This window comes from Cetorhinus maximus, chromosome 15 (genome assembly GCF_964194155.1).
Source record: "Cetorhinus maximus chromosome 15, sCetMax3.hap1.1, whole genome shotgun sequence".
Taxonomy (NCBI): domain Eukaryota; kingdom Metazoa; phylum Chordata; class Chondrichthyes; order Lamniformes; family Cetorhinidae; genus Cetorhinus; species Cetorhinus maximus.
The window spans coordinates 63131791-63149996 of NC_135893.1; the positions used below are offsets into that span (position 1 = coordinate 63131791).

Sequence of the window (18206 nt, forward strand, 5' to 3'; positions counted from 1 at the left end):
GCCAAGGTTCCCTCAAACTGTTCATGCTTGTTTTTGAATTGTTTGTGAACTGTGTAATTTAAAAAAAATAAGGTAAAACATTTCTCCAGTTATTTTGTTATTTCTCTTTCAGACCTGGAAGTTCTTCATGTGGAGAGGATTCAGCTGATTGATGCAGTTCTGAACTTGTGCACCTATCATCACCCTGAAAATATTCAACTGCCGCCAGGGTTTGTTCACAGACAGTCCAGGCACCCCATCCTGAACAAAACTTGTTTAGTTGATTTTCAAAATACAGATGATAAAATATGTTATGAGGAAATAAATGCTGACTATATTATCTTTTCAACAAAACAAAATTAGACCTTGCTGATGCAAATGAACAGTGCTGTGGCAGTCTCAGCTTCATTTAATCATAGATTGTAGGATCATACAGCAAAGGAGACCATTCGACTCGTTCTGTGTCTGCTGGCTCTTTGAAAGGGCTATCCAATTGGCCTCAGCCCCTGGCTCTTTGCCCATAGCCTTGCATTTTTTTTTTAAGTAAATAATGAATTCCCTTCTGAAAGTTGCTATTGACCCTTCTTTCAACATCTTTTCAGGAAGTGCATTTCCAATCATAACAAATTGCTGTGTTTCTAACAAAAAAACTATCCTCGCCTCCCTTTTGTTGTTTTGTACAACCTAAGGACAAGAATTAGCCTGCTCCTGATTGCTAATGTTGAGTGTCTTGGGCTACAGAAAGATATAGATGGGATGGTCAAATGGGCAGATAAGTGGCAGATGGAATTTAACCCTGAAAAGTGTGAGGTGATACACTTTGGAAGGAGTAATTTGACAAGGAAGTATTCAATGAACGGCTTGGCACTAGGAAGTTCTGAGGAACAAAGGGACCTTGGCGTGTGTGTCCGTAAACCTCTGAAGGTCATGTTAGTGGGGTGGTGAAAAAGGCATATGGGACACTTGCCTTTATCAATCGAGGCACAGATTACAAAAGTAGGGAGGTCATGTTGGAGTTATATAGAACCTTGATGAGGCCACAGCTGGAGTACTGTGTGCAGTTCTGGTTGCCACATTATAGGAAGGATGTGATTGCACTGGAGGGGGTGCAGAGGAGATTCACCAGGATGTTGCCTGGGATGAAACATTTAAGTTATGAAGGGAGGTTGGATAGACTTGGGTTGTTTTCGTTAGAGCAGAGAAGACCGAGGGGCAACCTGATCGAGGTGTACAAGATTATGAGGGGCATTGACAGGGTGGATAGGGAGCAGCTGTTCCTCTTAGTTAAAGGGTCAGTCACAAGGGGGCATAAGTTCAAGGTGAGGGGCAGGAGGTTTAGGGGGGATGTGAGGAAAAACTTTTTTACCCAGAGGGTGGTGACGGTCTGGAATGCACTGCCTGGGAGGGTGGTGGAGGCGGGTTGCCTCACATCCTTTAAAAAGTACCTGGATGAGCACTTGGCACGTCATAACATTCAAGGCTATGGGGAAAGTGCTGGTAAATGGGATTAGGTAGGTAGGTCAGATGTTTTTCACGTGACAGTGCAGACTCGATGGGCAGAAGGGCCTCTTCTGCACTGTGATTGACACCGAAAAGTACATGCATCGGCCTTGGGATAGAATCAGGCTCCACTGTGATGCTCTGTACGGTTCAACAGCCTATAACTGCACACTGACTGGGCTTGCATATAGAATGGCCATTTGTGTAAGGGGCCTGTGCCCAAGGAGCTGCCCTATGTAAGTCAGTGTCAAAGGGAGGGGATAAGTTTGAGTCAGTGATAGTAGAAAGGGCAACAGGGGTGTTTGCAAATTTTTTTGCTTTGAGCAGGTTGGTTATCGGATGGCCCTGATGTTGCAGTATGTTGGTGCAGTCGTGTACTGTATTCATGGTGGTTGGATGTGGTTTGTGCCCATGATTTCTTGCTGTTTGATCTTCATTCAGGAGATTGGGGTATATCTGTAGAGAGATGTACGATTGACAATTTGCCTGCAGTGTTTCCCCTTACCTCTGGAGGACTCATATGCATTATATATATGCACAATATGTACAACATCAATCCATTATATATTTATGAATAGATAATGCATAATATGTGACAAATAACATAAAGGCATGTAGATTATATTACATTTTATATATATTAGATACAATACAGACTCAATGCACAACAAACATATATATGATATACTTGATATTGACATATATAAATTATGTATAATATGTATGGTGCATAATATATAATTTATAGAATGTGGTGCATCGAGGCAGTAATGTCTGAATTTACGTGATGTCTATAGCTTGCCCAAACCTCTGGTGTGTCACAACCTTTGAACACCCTGCCCAAGAATGATAACTTTTGTTTTCTGTATGAATTGCGTATTTTTATGCATGTTACAAGGGGTATAGCAGTCTTTCCACATTACTGCAGCCATTTTAGTTACTCTGTGCTACCCTCTCTGCTGTTTCATGCGAATGGGCTTTTGTTTCTTATCCTCCAGGTATCAGCCCCCTGCTCTGGCTATCTCTTCCTTGTACTGGAAGGCTTGGCTGCTGCTGTTGGTTGTAAATGCTTTTAACCCACAAAATATTGGTGAGTTTCCTAGTGAATTGCAGCCGTTGCTTCCCAAAAAATAGGCAGCTCATTTATTAAGTGATACAGTCCGGCCTGTGCTACATCTGTAGATGCAACTGAAAGTGCAAAGGCCTTTAAGGCTTCTCAAGTAGAATATTTAAAGTTCTACCTGAACTTTAGCTTGGCAAATTGGTACCATTTTCGTGAGAAAGTATTTGATGTGAGTTAACACCTCATGGTATCATGTTAATCAGCACAAACCAAAGCGTTCCAGGTTCGATTCCCAGTCTGGGAACTTTAGGCCTTGCAGCTGCCTGATGTACAGTACTACAATTAGCTTCAAAACTCGAGAAGAGCAAAATCAGCCTAGGCACCACTCCTGGATGCTGATGATCTCTGCTACAAGGGGCATGCACGTTTTGAGCAAGGATACAACCTGGCTCAGCTGTAACACTCCACAATCAAATAGCCTGCTGCTACTCACTGCCTTGCCCTTATGCAAAGGAACAGCTTCGTGGATGAGGTTGTGCAACTGAATGCAAGTGGAAGTGATGGTTTTCAATGTAGGAGGAAGTGTGAGTATAATTACAGATTAGCAGCAATTGTTGCACAGTGTTGTGTGGATAAAGCAAGGCTTATGAAGGGAGGATCGATGCGTCACTCAGTGATATCATCTCAGTGGCATAGAGAAGGATAGAACAAGAGGTTTTGATCTCCTTCAAGAAGTGATTTGAAGAAAAATTAACTGCCTTCATCTCTATCCATTAATCCTGAGCGGTTTGCAGACCAGCTTTGGTAATGCAGATCTGTAGTCTTGTCACTGAGGCACAGTGTCCGCAAATGGTAGCTTCACCCTGTTCTCTCATTCGACAAAGGAGGCTGAGTCAACCACTTCAGTCACGTATGCTTTCAAAATGTTAACAGCACAGCTGGAGAAATGGGAGTGGGGGAGAGAACTAAACCAGGTGGGCATGCCTTCAGCTGTTTAAGCCCTAAACTCAGGAATTTCATCCCTAAATCCCTCTACCCCACTCTCCTTCGTTAAGGCACTCCTTAAAACCTGCCTCCTTTTGGTCACCTACCCTGACATTTCCTTATGTGCCTGGTGTCAAATTTTCTTATAAAATGCTTTGGAATGTTTTATTATGTTAAAGGCACTACATAAATGCAAGTTGTTGATAAAATAAGATTTTAGAACTCTTTATACGAGTTTAAAAATTAGGTATTTATGTCTGAGTTGTCTTATTTGATGGTTTGGAGAATGGCAATGAAACGCTTCTTATGTCTGCAGGTTTGGCTGCATGGGAAGGCTACCCCACCCTGAAGATGCTGATGGAAATGGTGATGACAAAGTGAGTGACTTTAATACACCATCAAAAATTCATAAGGAGTGAGTTGGTCTATTTGCATCTTTCCCTAAGATGGACCCTGACTTTGGCCAGCTGCTCCCTTACGGTGACGGAAGGAGAAATTATGCTGATCTGTGCCCTCACATCTCCAAATAATAGGTGGAGGATTTCCTCTGTTCATTAAAAAAAAAGGTTTCTGATTTTGATACATATAGAACAACAGACCTTATTAAGAATTGAGGAGAGTGGAAGATATAGAAAAAGACTTGACACTCCACGCAGCACAAGGCAAATCGGATTCTGTCCCCTACCAAAAGTTATCTGCACTTCTGCTTATTAAGCGTGCAGTTAAAACTGTTGCTTTCATACCATTAGAAAGTGAGTTTCCAAAATGACAGTGTTACACCAGTCAGTATGACTTGAGAAGACAGTGGTATGAGACCCCTTGGAGAGGCAGTCTCTTGCTCTTTAAGTTTGACGCCACATGTGGGATAGCTCCAGTGCGGTGTCGAGCATATTTTGAGAAGTGTTTCAAGCTTCTGTTGTAATCCTAGAGTTTTTTTTAACAACTGTCAAGCTTCCTTTTGTAATGTAGAAAATTATGCTGGTGCTTTCAAAATTTACCATCTGGGAGCAGAGCTATGTGCATGGGTGTGTGCACATTGGTAATTGTGTAAGTACACTGGCATAAATCTGTATCCTGGCACCCAGAGGATGTAGGCTGTAGCTATCGGTCTCAGACTGTTGGTGCAGTATAATCACAGCCTCGGTAGTGTTGGCAGAGCCATGAGAACAAGTCAGTTTCCTATGCCCTTGATTGGTACCATGAAAAATTGTAGAAGTAGCAGAGTATCAATATGTTTGATCCCACTGTTGGCTTGTTCCTCTCTTTTCTGGTGGGTGCAGAGTGAACAGAAATAGGAGGAGGATTTCCTCTGTTTGGTAGGGGAATTTGATTTGCCTTGTGTTGCATGGAATGTCTAGTCTTTTTCTGTATCTTCCACTCTCCTCAATTCTGCAGAGATCAAGAAGTGCACAAGCAAGTATGGTAGAAATCACATGACAAAAAGGTGCCCATAGGAGGTGAGAAACTATAAGAATGAATTAAAAAGGCGAAACTGGAAATATACAGAGGGTCAGTCAGCAACTATAAAGAAAACGGGTTTATAATGTTTCAGCTGTTTATCCTATATCAGAATCCCTGCGGTTGTGAGGAATCATACACTTAAGTGTCATAACCTACCTTTCTCTTTACAGATGCTGACCTGCCTGATGTGTTTTTCTCTTTATTTCCCAGCTCTCTGTGTACAGCATGAACACAGGCAGAAAGCATGTTTCTGCGTTCTCCGGTCCACATAACTTTTCACAGTGTGAGCAGCTGGTGCTGTATTCTACCCCTGTACTGGGGTAACCAACCACTCTCTCTGACAAGCTGCCAGAGCTCCACTGCTCACCTGCTCGACCTCTGAAACATACAAAGATATAATGGGGGCGAGATGATGTGATCGTGATAAGGCCACGTAAATATTCTTGATTTTCTATTTCCAGCAACTTCTCATACCCGCAATGTACCGTGACCGATGAAGAGACCCGAAGCGACATGATCAATCGCGAGCTGCAGATGTCGCAGAGAGAGAAGCAGGAGATCTTGGCCTTTGAGAGCCACCTGGCCGCCGCTTCAACGAAGCAAACCATCACTGAGAGCAACAGCCTGCTGCTGTCGCAACTGACCAGCCTCGACCCACAGTGAGTGTTTGGCAGTCAGTGCCAACATTGACCGTCCCTTTGGTGAGAGTGGGCATGCATTCTTTTGAGTCAACGCACACCCTTTGCCCTCCAGTGTTCTTCTAATGGTGCTGACCCCTGCCAGGGTATAGTGCCACAGACATTGACAGCCCCTCATTATCTAGCTGAAGTGTGTGAACGCTAGCAAAATATTTAACTTTGGGGGAGTCACAACAGCCAAGCCCAATTCTGTTCTCTGCTGACAGCCAAATCACTGCATTCCCCAGTAGAAGACGCTGGACATAAATCAAGCTGGGGAACTCTGGACATTCTTTTACCCATTCACTCCCTAGCGCAGGACTGCTGAGAACAATTGTCCCAATGCATCTTTGAAGCTATATGTAAACACTCCGATTTCTCCAAGATAGCAAGCACACAGCCTGGACAGTTACTGTCAGGCAGTTATGCATAATGTGAAGGCAAGTGCCTTCCTACAGGAAAAGGATTTTCAAAGATGATAAAACTGAGAGGGTACCAACTGGCAGGAAACATCGTTGGGGTTGTTTACTCAGGCTGAGGAGTGACCTGATAAAGGCCTTCTCAATCATGAAGGGGTGCAATAGGACAGATTAGAGAAGCTGTTTCTCATTATGGGGGTGGGCTGTAACCAGATTCCTTAAGTCTAAAAGGCAAAATATTGTGGATGCTGAGAAATCTGAAATGTAAACACAAAATGCTTGAAATGCAGGTCAGGACAGAGAAATAGATTTAAATATTTCTGGTCAAAAAGGCAAAATATTACAGATGTGAGAAATCTGATATATAAACAAATATAAGATAGCCACTAATAAATCCTAGAAGGAATCCAGCAGGAACTTCTTTACCCAGAACGTAGTTAGAATTTGCTACCATGTGGAATTGAGGTGAATAGTATAATACGTTTCAGAGGAAGGTAGGTAAGCACATGGGAGAGAAAGCAATAGAAGGTTATATAGTTAGGGGAGATGAAGTAGGGTCAGAGGAGGCTTGTAAACGCTAGCATAGATCTGTTGGGCTGAATGGCTTGTTTCTGTGCTGTATGTTCCACGTAAGTCTGTGGACCCAGTCATGGTCTGCTTTTATAAACCATAGTTGTCTCAGGAATGATATCTAGGGAGGCCCTTTGGAAAGGTGGGTTTAAGAGGGGATACATTGAGCCTCTGTGACTGTCTATTTGTTGGTTTCCAGTTTACTGACCTTTTGCCTCCTTGTCTGTTAGGGGAGTTCCTCGCCGGCCACCTCCACAGGTCCTCGAGCAGCTGAAGAGTTTGAATCAGTCCCTTCACCTTGGGCACCTGCTGTGCCGGAGCCGTCATCCTGACTTCTTGCTAAATATTATTCAGAGACAAGTGAGTATGCGCAACTTTGGCTCGGGATAGGTGCAGTTTACAGAGAGAAAGAACTTGCGTTAAAAAAACCCCCTGCACAATCTCAGGACATGCGGAAATGCTTTGCAGTTAATTAAGTGTGGTCTCTGTTGTAAAGTTGTGTGGCAGCTTTTAGAAAGAATAACTCCGGAAAGCCCCAAAAAAATGGGCTTTGTGTAGATTGTAATGATGCGGAGCTGGTGCTGGCACAGACACACTGAGCCAAATGCAGAGAAAGGACTTGGCATTTATATCACACCCTATACGACCTCGGGATATCCCAAACCATTTGCCAGTCATTGAAGCACATTTGAAGTGTACATGCAACACTTGATATTCGGTTGGATTGCAATCAATGGAATGGAATCGGATACTATGTATAACGGGCAGCCAATCCAATACCCACTGTTTTGTGCTTCTGTTCAAATTTCTATCCCAGAAAACAAGTCTTAATATCAGCATCTTAGTTTGATCATGGCATTAAATATGGGCAGGTGCAATATATGGAGCTGTAGCTGGTGAATTTGTTCTATTGTTCCAGGGTGCAGCATGTCAGAGACTTCATTGTACAAGAAATATTTGAATCTGCTAACTTTTTCATTGAGGTACTTTCATATGTACAGATTCTGGGAAATAAGAGTGTAAATCTAGGACCCTGATAACTATGTAGAAAGTAGGAAACCTATCTAACCTAGTGCTTGTACTTTGAGGAAATGTCTGTATCCCTGGAGGAAATGTTTAAGTTCTCTAATACAAGCTTTGTGGTGCTTCAAAGCTGTATTGGTCAACCCATGCTAGAGTAGGTGGTGCTGAGGTGTTATGGACGTTGTGCCTCAGCCATATTACATCTAAATGTGCCTCAGTTGTGATTGTTGCTGGAAGAATATTGTATTTTACAGACTCGTGGAATTGTACAGCACAGATTGAGACCATTCAGCCCATTGTGCCGATACCAGTTCTCTGAAAGAGGCTATCCATTAACCCTGTTTCCCCCTCACTCTTTCACCATAGTCCTGCAATTTTTTTTTTCCTTTTCAAGTATCTTTCCAGTTTCCTTTTGAAAATAGCTGTTGAATGCGCTTCCACTGCCCTTTCAGACACTCCAGATCGTTGTTACGTTTATAAACAAAACTCCTATCCTCCCTGGCTTTTTTGCCAATTACCTTTAAACCTGTATCATCTGGCTACTAATCCTCTTATAAATTAATCAATTCAACTATCAACAAATTGTATTTAAAATAATATGTAAAATTAAAAACAATCCTGGTAATTTAAGATTTTTATTCTAACTTTCCCTCCCCTCTAGACCTCGTCCCAGTCTATGCCCTGGTTAGCAGATCTGGTACAGTCTAGCGAAGGATCCTTGGATGTGTTGCCCGTCCAGTGCCTGTGTGAATTCCTGCTCCACGACGCAGCCGATGAGGTGACCTCCACAGAAGAGGAAGACGAGGGTGAGAGCAAAGAGCAGCGAGCCAAGAAACGACAGGTGAGGCTGCAGGTGTGCGATAGGGTCAATGGCACTAGTATGCTGATAGCTGCAAATGACTGAGAAAATAAAGATTTGCATTTCATGGCCTTAGGTTGCCTCAAAACGCTCTTCAGCTAATGAAGTCCTTTTGAAATTTAGTCACTGTTATAATGTAGGAAACTTGGCAGCCAATTTGCATGCAGCAAGCTCCCACAAACAGTGGTGTGATAATAACCAGATCATTTGTTTTTAGCGATGTTGGTTGAAGGATAAATATTGGCCAGGACACCAGGGAGGACACCTTGTGCTCCTTTTGAAATAGTGTTGTGGGATCTTTTATGTCCACCTGAAAGGGCAAACAGGGAGTCTTGGCTTAATGTCTCATCCAGAAGATTGCACATCCAACAGTGCAGAGCTCCCTCAGTCAGCTTGGATTTTTGATCAAGTGTGTGTTGTGGAAATTGAACCCGCAAGCTGACATGGAGGCTGAGGGAAGTTTGTGAAAGGCCCAACTTCTGCAGTGACTATGAAGAAAGTGGTAAAGCTCTGCCTTTTTTTGGCCATGGCTTCCGCAGGCAAGAGTGTCAGCCTAGGCTTTGTGCTCATGCACCTCAGGCGGGCACATTATATCCTTGTTTGAACCCAGTGCTCTTTCTCCTGTTAATGCAGAGGCAGCAGAAACAGCGACAGCTCCTGGGCCGCCTGCAGGACCTCCTCCTGGGCACCAAAGCCGATGAGCAGACTACCTGCGAAGTGCTGGATTACTTCTTGCGACGTCTGAGCTCCCCACAGGTGGCCTCGCGTGTTCTGGCCATGAAGGTAAGTCAGAGAAGAGCGAGTATTAAACCAACAGCATCTTTTCTCATTGTGAAGTTGGAGCAGGTATCGACTATACTTTGAAGGAAGAGTGGTGGGTTGGTGGAGTGAGTCACTTTTCGACTGCCTGCTGCAACTTTCTACTTTCCTCTCCTGGAGATGCCGAGCTGGGCACCCCATCCCTGGCCAAGTGACCGCTCCTCATGTGATCCCAAACAGTGAATGTCAGTGGATTATTTAATTGTGAAGGCAGCATGCTGATGTTCGTACTGCACATGAGCCTTGTCCCACTCCTATTCACTTTGTTCCCCTCACCCTGCTAACTTACTGATGTCAGTGCTTCAAAAGGAGTCATGGAGCATTGTGGAGACACTCTGCTTTGGTTTTGCAGAGTACCTACTCCTTCATTTTAATGCTTGAATTTTGAACTCACTTTTGAAGGACTTCTTGTTTGTTGGGGATCTAATGGGAAAATGTCGACATGCGAATGCAGGTTAATCTTTCTCCTTGTTCCAGGGCTTGTCTCTAGTGCTGACCGACTCCGAGAACAGCCTGCGAGATGTGGAAGAGCGAGACCAGATGTTGGAAGAGGATTCAAGTGACGGGGAGCCACTCCCTGGATATCAGTGGCTGCTGCGGGACCTTCCCAAGCTGCCTCTCTTCAGCAGTGTCTGTAACATGACATCTTTGGCACTGCAGCAGGTGAGCTTTGCAATCCAGCTGGAAACCAGAAAACACTAGCATTTAAAAAAAATTATTATTGCGGAGACACCAGAGTGAAGGACTGGGAGCCTCGGATGAATACCAGCTTTGGAAAGAGATGGGACAAATAAGTAAGTAGGGGTTAGGTGACACCAAGTTTGAGTACTTTAGAAAGACTGAGGGAGGTAAGGAGTCTCTTAACCTAACAGGTTAATGTTATGTGCATTTATATAGGGACATAGCACTTCATAAAATAAATTCATAACACATTTATATAGCACCTTTCACATCCTTGGGACGTTCCAAAGCACTCCACAGCCAGTGCAGTACTTTTTGAAATGTTGTCACTATTGTAATGTAGGAAACACGACAGCCAATTTGTACAGAGAATGATCCTGCAAACAGCAATGTGATAATGACCCGATGAGAGGTTTTTTTTAGTGTTGGCGCTTCAGAGGTAAATATTAGCCAGGACATAGTGCAATGAAACCTTTTACATCTACCTGAGAGAGTAGACCAAGTATTCTACAAAGCGGCTCCTCTGACATTGCAACGCTTCTTGTGTGCTTCACTGGCATGTCAGCCCTGGATTGTGTATTCAAGTTTCTGGACTTAAGTAATGGGTGAGGCTAAGTCGCCCACAGACCTGGGAATCCTTCCACTTGCTGCAGGTTTTGCTAGCACTTTACCTTTGTATTATTTAGCTGGCTGAGAGCATGTCTCTCCACCACATGGTGGCGCCAGATTCCATTTATTTCTCTCTCTCAGAAGTTGCTCTAGTGTTGATACATACATTGTGCTGTTTGATGCTGGCTCATTTGCTAATTTTAAAGCTGAGATTGATAGATTTCTGTTAAATGTAAGTACTAAAGTTTATGGGACAAAGTTGGACATATGGAGTTAGGTCACAAATCAGCCATTATTTCATTGATTTGAATATTTTAGCACAGGCTTCTATTTTTGTTACTCTCTCTCTCTTTCTCCATTCCTCATCTTTTTGGCTACAAATGTTTATATGTTATACTTTTTCCTGATGTAGCCAAAATATACGTAGTGCATTTTAATTCTATTTAGGATTTGGCCATATCGGGAAAAAGTATAATATATAAACATATGTAGCCAAAACGATGAGGAAGGGAGAAAGAGAGAGAGAGAGAGTGTAACAGCATTTAGGGATAAGACCGTTTTATAGGTGCAACATGTTTGGATTGTGCATGTGAAAATGATTTGTATTAGAAATTTATGAAAGTTTTTATTTTTTACTGCTAATTTCAATTTGCAGGCCATTCATGTGGAGACTGATCCCCAGACCATCAGCGCTTATGTCATTTATTTGTCACAACATGCACCAGTAGAGGAACAGGCTCAGCACAATGACCTTGCTCTGGTAAGAACGAGATAATCAAGTTTGAACAGGGAGGTGAGGGAGAGCCGACAAAAAAGTATCGGTAATTACTGTCCAAATGAGTCGCTGACTCACTCTGCCAGCTTGTGTAGGTTTTTAAAACTTCACTGAGATGTAAGAAGACTTGTTGCTAAGATGTGTCATTCACACTTTAATGTTGACAGCGAGGTGTCGACAGCAGCTGCATATACTTCAACACTGACATCACAATTTTAATGTAAAGAAGATTGATTTACAAAGTGTTTACAGCACAGAAATAGGCCATTGGCCCAACAGATCCATGGGGTTCTTTATACTTAACACAATCCTCCTCCCGTCCTTTTTCATCTAACTCATCTACATATCCTTCTATCCCTTTTTCCCTTGTGTACTTACCTAGCTTCACCTTAAATGCTATTTTCCTCAACTACTCCAATGTTGGAGTGAGTTCCAAATTCTAACCACTCTCTGGGTACAGAAGTTTCTCCTGAATTCCCTATTATATTTATTAGTGACTATCTTCTATGTATGGACCCACTTACTGGACTTGCCCACAAGAGTAAATGTATTCTCTGTCTCTACCTTATCAAACCTGTTCATAATCTTAAAGACCACTATCAAGTCACCCCTTGGCCTTCTCTTTTTTTCAGAAAGGAGCCCTGGACTGTTCAACTTTTCTATATTTTTTACTCTTCATTTTGATGTTAGTTGAGATCGATCTTGGTCCTTCCTCTAGGTTTCCCGATAAAATGACACAGTTGCGATGTAGTTAGTGTGTGTGGAAGGTGGATAATCCTATTTTGACATTTAAACAAAAAATCTTTGACACCTCAAGCCATTGATAATTAAATTGTTATGCGGAGGTGCCATGACAGTGAAGCCAGCAGTGCTGTAATACAGCTATTTGCACTTACTTATTGCTTTTAATGTAGTAAAACACTCTCTAAGGTATTTCACATGAGCATTATCAGATAAAGCTTGACACCAAGCCAGCTAAGAAAATATTAGGATAGGTTACCAAAAGTTTGGACAAAGAGGTAAATTTAAGGAGTGCTTTAAAGGAGGAGAGAGAAGTAGAGAGACAGGCTTAGGGAGGAAATTTCAGAGTTTAGGACTTAGGCAGATTCAGGCACCAGTGGTGGACAATTGGAGATGCACAAGAGGCCAGAATTGGAGAAATGCAGAGACCTCAGGGTTTTAGGGCTGGAGAATATTACAAAGATAGGGAAGGATTTGAAAACCAGGATTAGAATTTTAAATTTGAGGGGATTGCTGCACCAGCAGCCAATGTAGGTCAGCAAGTGTTATGGGGTGATGGATAAATGGAATGTCATAGTTTACAACTGATTAATGAAAACACAAAATGCTGGAAATGTGCAGCAGATCTGCCAAGCGCCTCAAAAAGAGGAAAAAGCAGGGTAACGGGTTTCTGTTGGCGACTCTTTAACAATCTGTTGGGTGTAGCTCTTCATCAGGGATCTGATGGGTTTGTACCAAGAACATTAATTGATTTTTCTTTTTCAGATCCTGTGCTTCCAACATTCTCTACTTGTTTCAGCTTTCCCACTATTTACATTTGTTCCCTGCTTGTAACCCATCAATCTGTCTCCTCAGGATGTTGCTCGCTTAATCGTTGAGCGGTCCACCATTATGACTCACCTCTTCGCCAAGCACACCTACAGAACGGAATGCGAGTCTGTGCTGGTGGCGTTGATCGCTATCTTCTCGCAGTATGTGAAGCGGATGCGGAAGACCAAGGAAGACGAGGAGGTGTACAGCTGGGTGAGTTGGCTGCCTTCTTGGTACAGCCAGGAGTATAGGCTCAGTCAAAAGTGGCTGGGGCTGCCCAAGTAAGTTGAGATCTGCAGCTCCGAGGACTTGACTTCTGAACTACTCCATGATCCTGTGCTGACATTTGGGTGCATTCCTGGACTCCCAACTTTTGTTGAGGATTTTGCCACATGTCCCGTGTCTACCACAATTGTTTCAATATCTTCGTAGAGTTCAGTACGTGAGGAATTGAAGTGGAATTAATTGAAAAATTGCCAAACAGGACTAGAAAGTCACGGACAAAGGAAATCGGGGAAAAGAGAAGATAGAAGCTGGGATTGTTCTCATTAGGGAATGGAAGGTTAAGGGAAAATTTAATATGGGTGTTCAAAGTGAATAGGAAATACTATTTCAAATGTCAGGTGGTTTGCAAATGAGAGGACACAGATATAAAGTAATTTTCAAAAGAACCAGAGGGACAGATGAAAATTTTATATGTAGCGAGTTGTTATGGCCTGGAAGGATGGTGGAAGACCCAGCACAGGCACAATGGCTAAACGGCTTCACTCTGCACTGTATCTCCAGGTGGACATACAAAATAGGAGCTCCGCCATTCAATAAGATCATGGCTGATCTATTTGTATTTCGAGTACTACATAACCATCTATCACTGATAACCTTTAATTCCCCTGCCAAACAAGAATCTATCTACCTCTGCCTTAAAAATATTCAGAAGTCCATTGCCTTCTGAGGCAGACAATTCCAAAGTCGCACAGCCCTTTGAGAGAAAAAAATTGCTCCTCATCTCTGTCCTATAAGGGCGACCCCTAATTTTAAAACCGTGACCCCTAGTTCTGGACTCATCCACAAGAGGAAACATCCTTTCCATGTCCACCTTGTCAATACCATTCAGGATCTTTTATACTTCAATCAAGTCACCCCTCACTCTTCTAAACTCCAGTGGAAACAAGTCCAGCCTGTCCAACCTTTCCTCACAACACAAACCGCTCATTCCAGGTATCAAGCTAGTAAACCTCCTCCAACGCATTTACATCCTTCCTTAAATATGGAGATCAAACTGCACACAGTATTCTAGATGTGGTCTCACCAATGCCCTGTATAACTGGAGGATAACATTCTTACTTTTATGTTCAATCCCTCTGCCAGCCAGCCTACCCTCTATCCAGGCTAATATGTTAACCCCTACATCACGAGCTTTTATTTTCTGCAATAACCTTTGATTTGGCACCTTATCAAATGCCTTCTGGAAATCCAAGTACAGTACATCCACTGGTTCCCCTTTATCCATAGCACATGTCAAAGAGCTCTAATAAGTTGTTTAAACATAATTTTCCTGTCACAAAATCTGGTGACTCTTCCCGATTACCTTGTGATTTTCAAGTGCCCAGCTATAACTTTTTTAACGTTTGACTCTAACGCCTTCCCCAAAACAGACGTCACACTAGCTGGCCTATAGTTTCCTGTTTTCGGCCTCCCTCCCTTGAATAGAGAGGATATATTTGCTACAGTCTGATGGAACCTTTCCCAAATTTAGGGAATTTTGGAAAATTAACACCAACACATCTACTACCTCATTAGCCACCTCTTTTAAGACCCTAGGATGAAGTCCATCAGGACCCGAAGATTTGTCAGCCTGCAGCTCCATCAGTTTGCTCAGTACCGCTAATGATTGTAATTTCACCAAGTTCCTCTCTCCCCTCCACCTCCTGATTTATAACTCTTACTGGAATATTTTTATATCCTCTATAGTGAAGAGAGAAACAAAGTATTTGTTCATTTCATCCGCCATTCCCTTATTATCTACCAATAACTCCCCATTCTCACACTCTAGAGGACCAACACTTACTTTACCTACTCTTTCCTGTTTAAATACCTGTAGAAACTCTTGCTATCCATTTTTATGTTTCTAGCTAGCTTCCTCTCATACTCTAATTTGTTTCTCCAGATTAACCTTTTAGTCAATCTCTGCTGTTATTTGACACTGTCACATGAGTTGGGACATGTCCATAACTTTTATTGAAACCTTTAATAAAAATTTAAATACCCTTACGAAACCTCATCCCGCCCGTGGATGAGGTTTCATGCTTTTTCCAAAGCCCACCAGGGCTCCCAGCCTGCCCACCAACCTTAAGGTTGGATGGACAGGTCCATTAATGACTTTAATTAGTTTTTCAATGGCCTCCATAGGCTGTTGACAGGTCAGCGGGCGCACAGCTGACTTGGCTGCGGTCCGCCGACCTGATAATGGAAATGACATGAGTGACGTTGGGAGTTCCACCCGATATCACCCTGTGTCGGCAAGCATGCCCCGTCCCCACTCACCGACCAGAAGATCCTGCCCCTGCACGTTGTTTCTATTCAAATAACCATCTAATGCCCTCTTGAATGCCTCAATTGAACCTCCCTCCACCACACTTCCAGGCAGTGCATTCCAGACCCAAGCCATTCGTTGTGTGAAAATGTTTTTTCTCACATCACATTAGCTTCTTTTGCAAATCACTTTAAATCTGTGCCCTCTCGTTCTTGATTCTTTTATGGATGGGAACAACTTCTCCCTATCTACTCTGTCCAGCCCCCTCATGATTTTGAAAACTTCTATCCAGTCTCCTCTCAGCCTTCTCCTCTCCAAGGAAAACAGTCCCAACTCCTCAAATCTACCCTCATAGCTGAAGTTTCTCATCCCTGGGACCATTTTTGTAAACCTCTTCTGCACTCACCAGTGTGTTCACATCCTCCCTATAATATGGTGCCCAGAACTGTGCACAGTATTCCAGCTGAGGTATAACGAGGGTCTTATAAATTCAGCATAATCTTACTCTATGCCCCTATGAATAAAGCCCAGGATACTTTATTAACTGCTCCCTCCACCTGTCCTGCACCTTCAATGATCTATGCACATACACACCCAAGTCTTTCTGCTCCTGCACCTCCTTCAAAATTCCATCCCTTATTTGATATTGGCTCTCCATGTTTTTCCTACCAAAATACATCACCTCACACTTCTCCGCATTGAACTTCATCTGCCCACTCCACCAACTTGTCTATGTCCTCTTGAAGTTCCACACCGCCCTCCTCGCAGTTCACAACACTCCCAAGCTTCGTATCATCCGTAAACTTTGAAATTCTCCCCTGCTCACCAAGATGTAGATCGTTAATATATATCAGGAAAAGCAAGGGTCCCAATACCAACCCCTGGGGAACTCCACTACAAACCTTCCTCCAGCCCAAAATGTATCCATTTCTATTTTTCAGCCAGTTTTGCATCCATGTTGCTACTGACCCTTTTATTTCATGAGCAATAACTTTTCTCACAAGTCGGTTGTGTGGCACTGTGTCAAATGCCTTTTCAAAGCCCATGTACAGCACATCAACAGCATTACCCTCATCGACCTTTTCTGTTACCTCTTCAAAAAACTCCAAGTTAGTTAAACACGATTTCCCCTTTAGAAATCCATGCTGGCTCTTCCTTATCAAGCCATAATTTTCCATGTGACTACTAATTCTATCCCGAATAATTATTTCTAGAATCTTGCCCACCACTGAAGTTAAACTGACTGGCCTGTCATTGCTGAGCTTACCCTTACAACCTTTTTTGAACAAGGGCATAATGTTGGCAATTCTCCAGTCCTCTGGCACCTCCCCTGAGTCGAGAGAAGACTGAAAGATTATGGCCAATGTCCTTGCAATTTCTACTCTCACTACCTTCAATATCCTTGGATGCATCTCATCCGGTCCCAGTGCCTTGTCAACTTTAAGTACTGACAGTCGATTCAATACTTCCTCCTTATCAATTTTGAACCCTTCTAGTGACAGAGTTTCTCCTCTACCTCCTTGGTAAAGACGGTTGCAAAGTATTCATTTAATACCTCAGCCATGGCTCCTTCGACCATGTGTAAATTCCCTTTTAGGTCCCTAATTGGCCCTGCTCCTCCTTTTACCATTTATATGCCTATAGAAGACTTTAGGATTCCCCTTTATGTTGACTGCCAGTCTTTTGTCATAATCCCTCTTTGCTTCTCTATTATGCTTTTTCACCTCCCCTCTGAACCTTCTATATTGCTCTTGGTTCTCAATTGTATTTTCTACCTGACACCTATCATAAGCGCACTTTTTCTTCTTTATCTTAATTTCAATCACCTTTTTCAGCCAGGGAGCTCTGGATTTGTTTGCCCTACCTTTCCCTTTCGTTGGAATATACCTTGACTGTGCCCGAACCAATTCTTTTTTGAAGGTAGCCCATTGTTCAGCCACAGTTTTTCCTGCCAATCTTTCTTTCCAGTCTATCTGGCCCAGCTCCATTCTTGTCCCATCGAAGTCAGCTCTTGTCCAGTTAATTATTCTTACTCTGGATTGCCTATCGTCCTGTTCTATTATCTTCTTAAAACGTACAATACAATGATCACTGTCTCCTAAATGTTCCCCCACTGATACTTGATCTACTTGGTTCGCCTAATTTCCAAGAACCAGGTCCAACAGTGCATCTTTTCTTGTTGGATTGGACACACTCTTCTGTAGAAAATTCTCCTGAACACAATCTAGGAACTTTTGACCCTCTCCAACCTTTACACTATCACTGTCACAGTCTACATTCGGGTAATTAAAGTCCCCTATTATAACTACTGTATAATGCCGGCATCTCTATAATTTCCCTGCAGATTTGTTCTTCTATGTCCTCCTCACCATTTGGCGGTTTATAGACTACACCAAGCAATGTAATTGCACCCTTTTTGTTCCTTAGCTCTAGCCAAATTGATCCTGTCCTTGGACCCTCTGGGACACCCTCTTTCTCCAACACTGCTATGCTTTCCTTAACCAATACCACCACCCCTCCTCCTTTCCTTCCTTTCCTATCTCTTCTGAACATCTTCTACTCGGAAATATTTAACACCCAGTTCTGCCCTTCCTTGTGCTAGGTCTCTGTTATCGCCACAGCATCATATTTCCACATGGCAATCTGCGCCTATAACTCCCTAATCTTATTTACTATACTCCGTGCATTCGCATACATGCATAG

At 42.8% G+C, this 18206-nt stretch overlaps 1 protein-coding gene across 3 annotated transcripts in view; it reads left to right on the forward strand.

Moving 5' to 3' along the window:
- The window catches only part of ints1 (integrator complex subunit 1), a 104965-nt gene that overhangs the window by 30862 nt on the left and 55897 nt on the right, over positions 1-18206 (forward strand). For all 3 annotated transcript variants that reach the window (XM_078558560.1, XM_078558562.1, XM_078558561.1), the window contains exons 16-25: positions 113-209; positions 2478-2569; positions 3843-3903; positions 5449-5646; positions 6884-7013; positions 8338-8517; positions 9169-9318; positions 9832-10017; positions 11300-11404; positions 13016-13183. In XM_078558560.1, the coding sequence (XP_078414686.1) occupies positions 113-209; positions 2478-2569; positions 3843-3903; positions 5449-5646; positions 6884-7013; positions 8338-8517; positions 9169-9318; positions 9832-10017; positions 11300-11404; positions 13016-13183 (1367 nt within the window). The remainder of the gene's footprint in view (positions 1-112; positions 210-2477; positions 2570-3842; positions 3904-5448; positions 5647-6883; positions 7014-8337; positions 8518-9168; positions 9319-9831; positions 10018-11299; positions 11405-13015; positions 13184-18206) is intronic.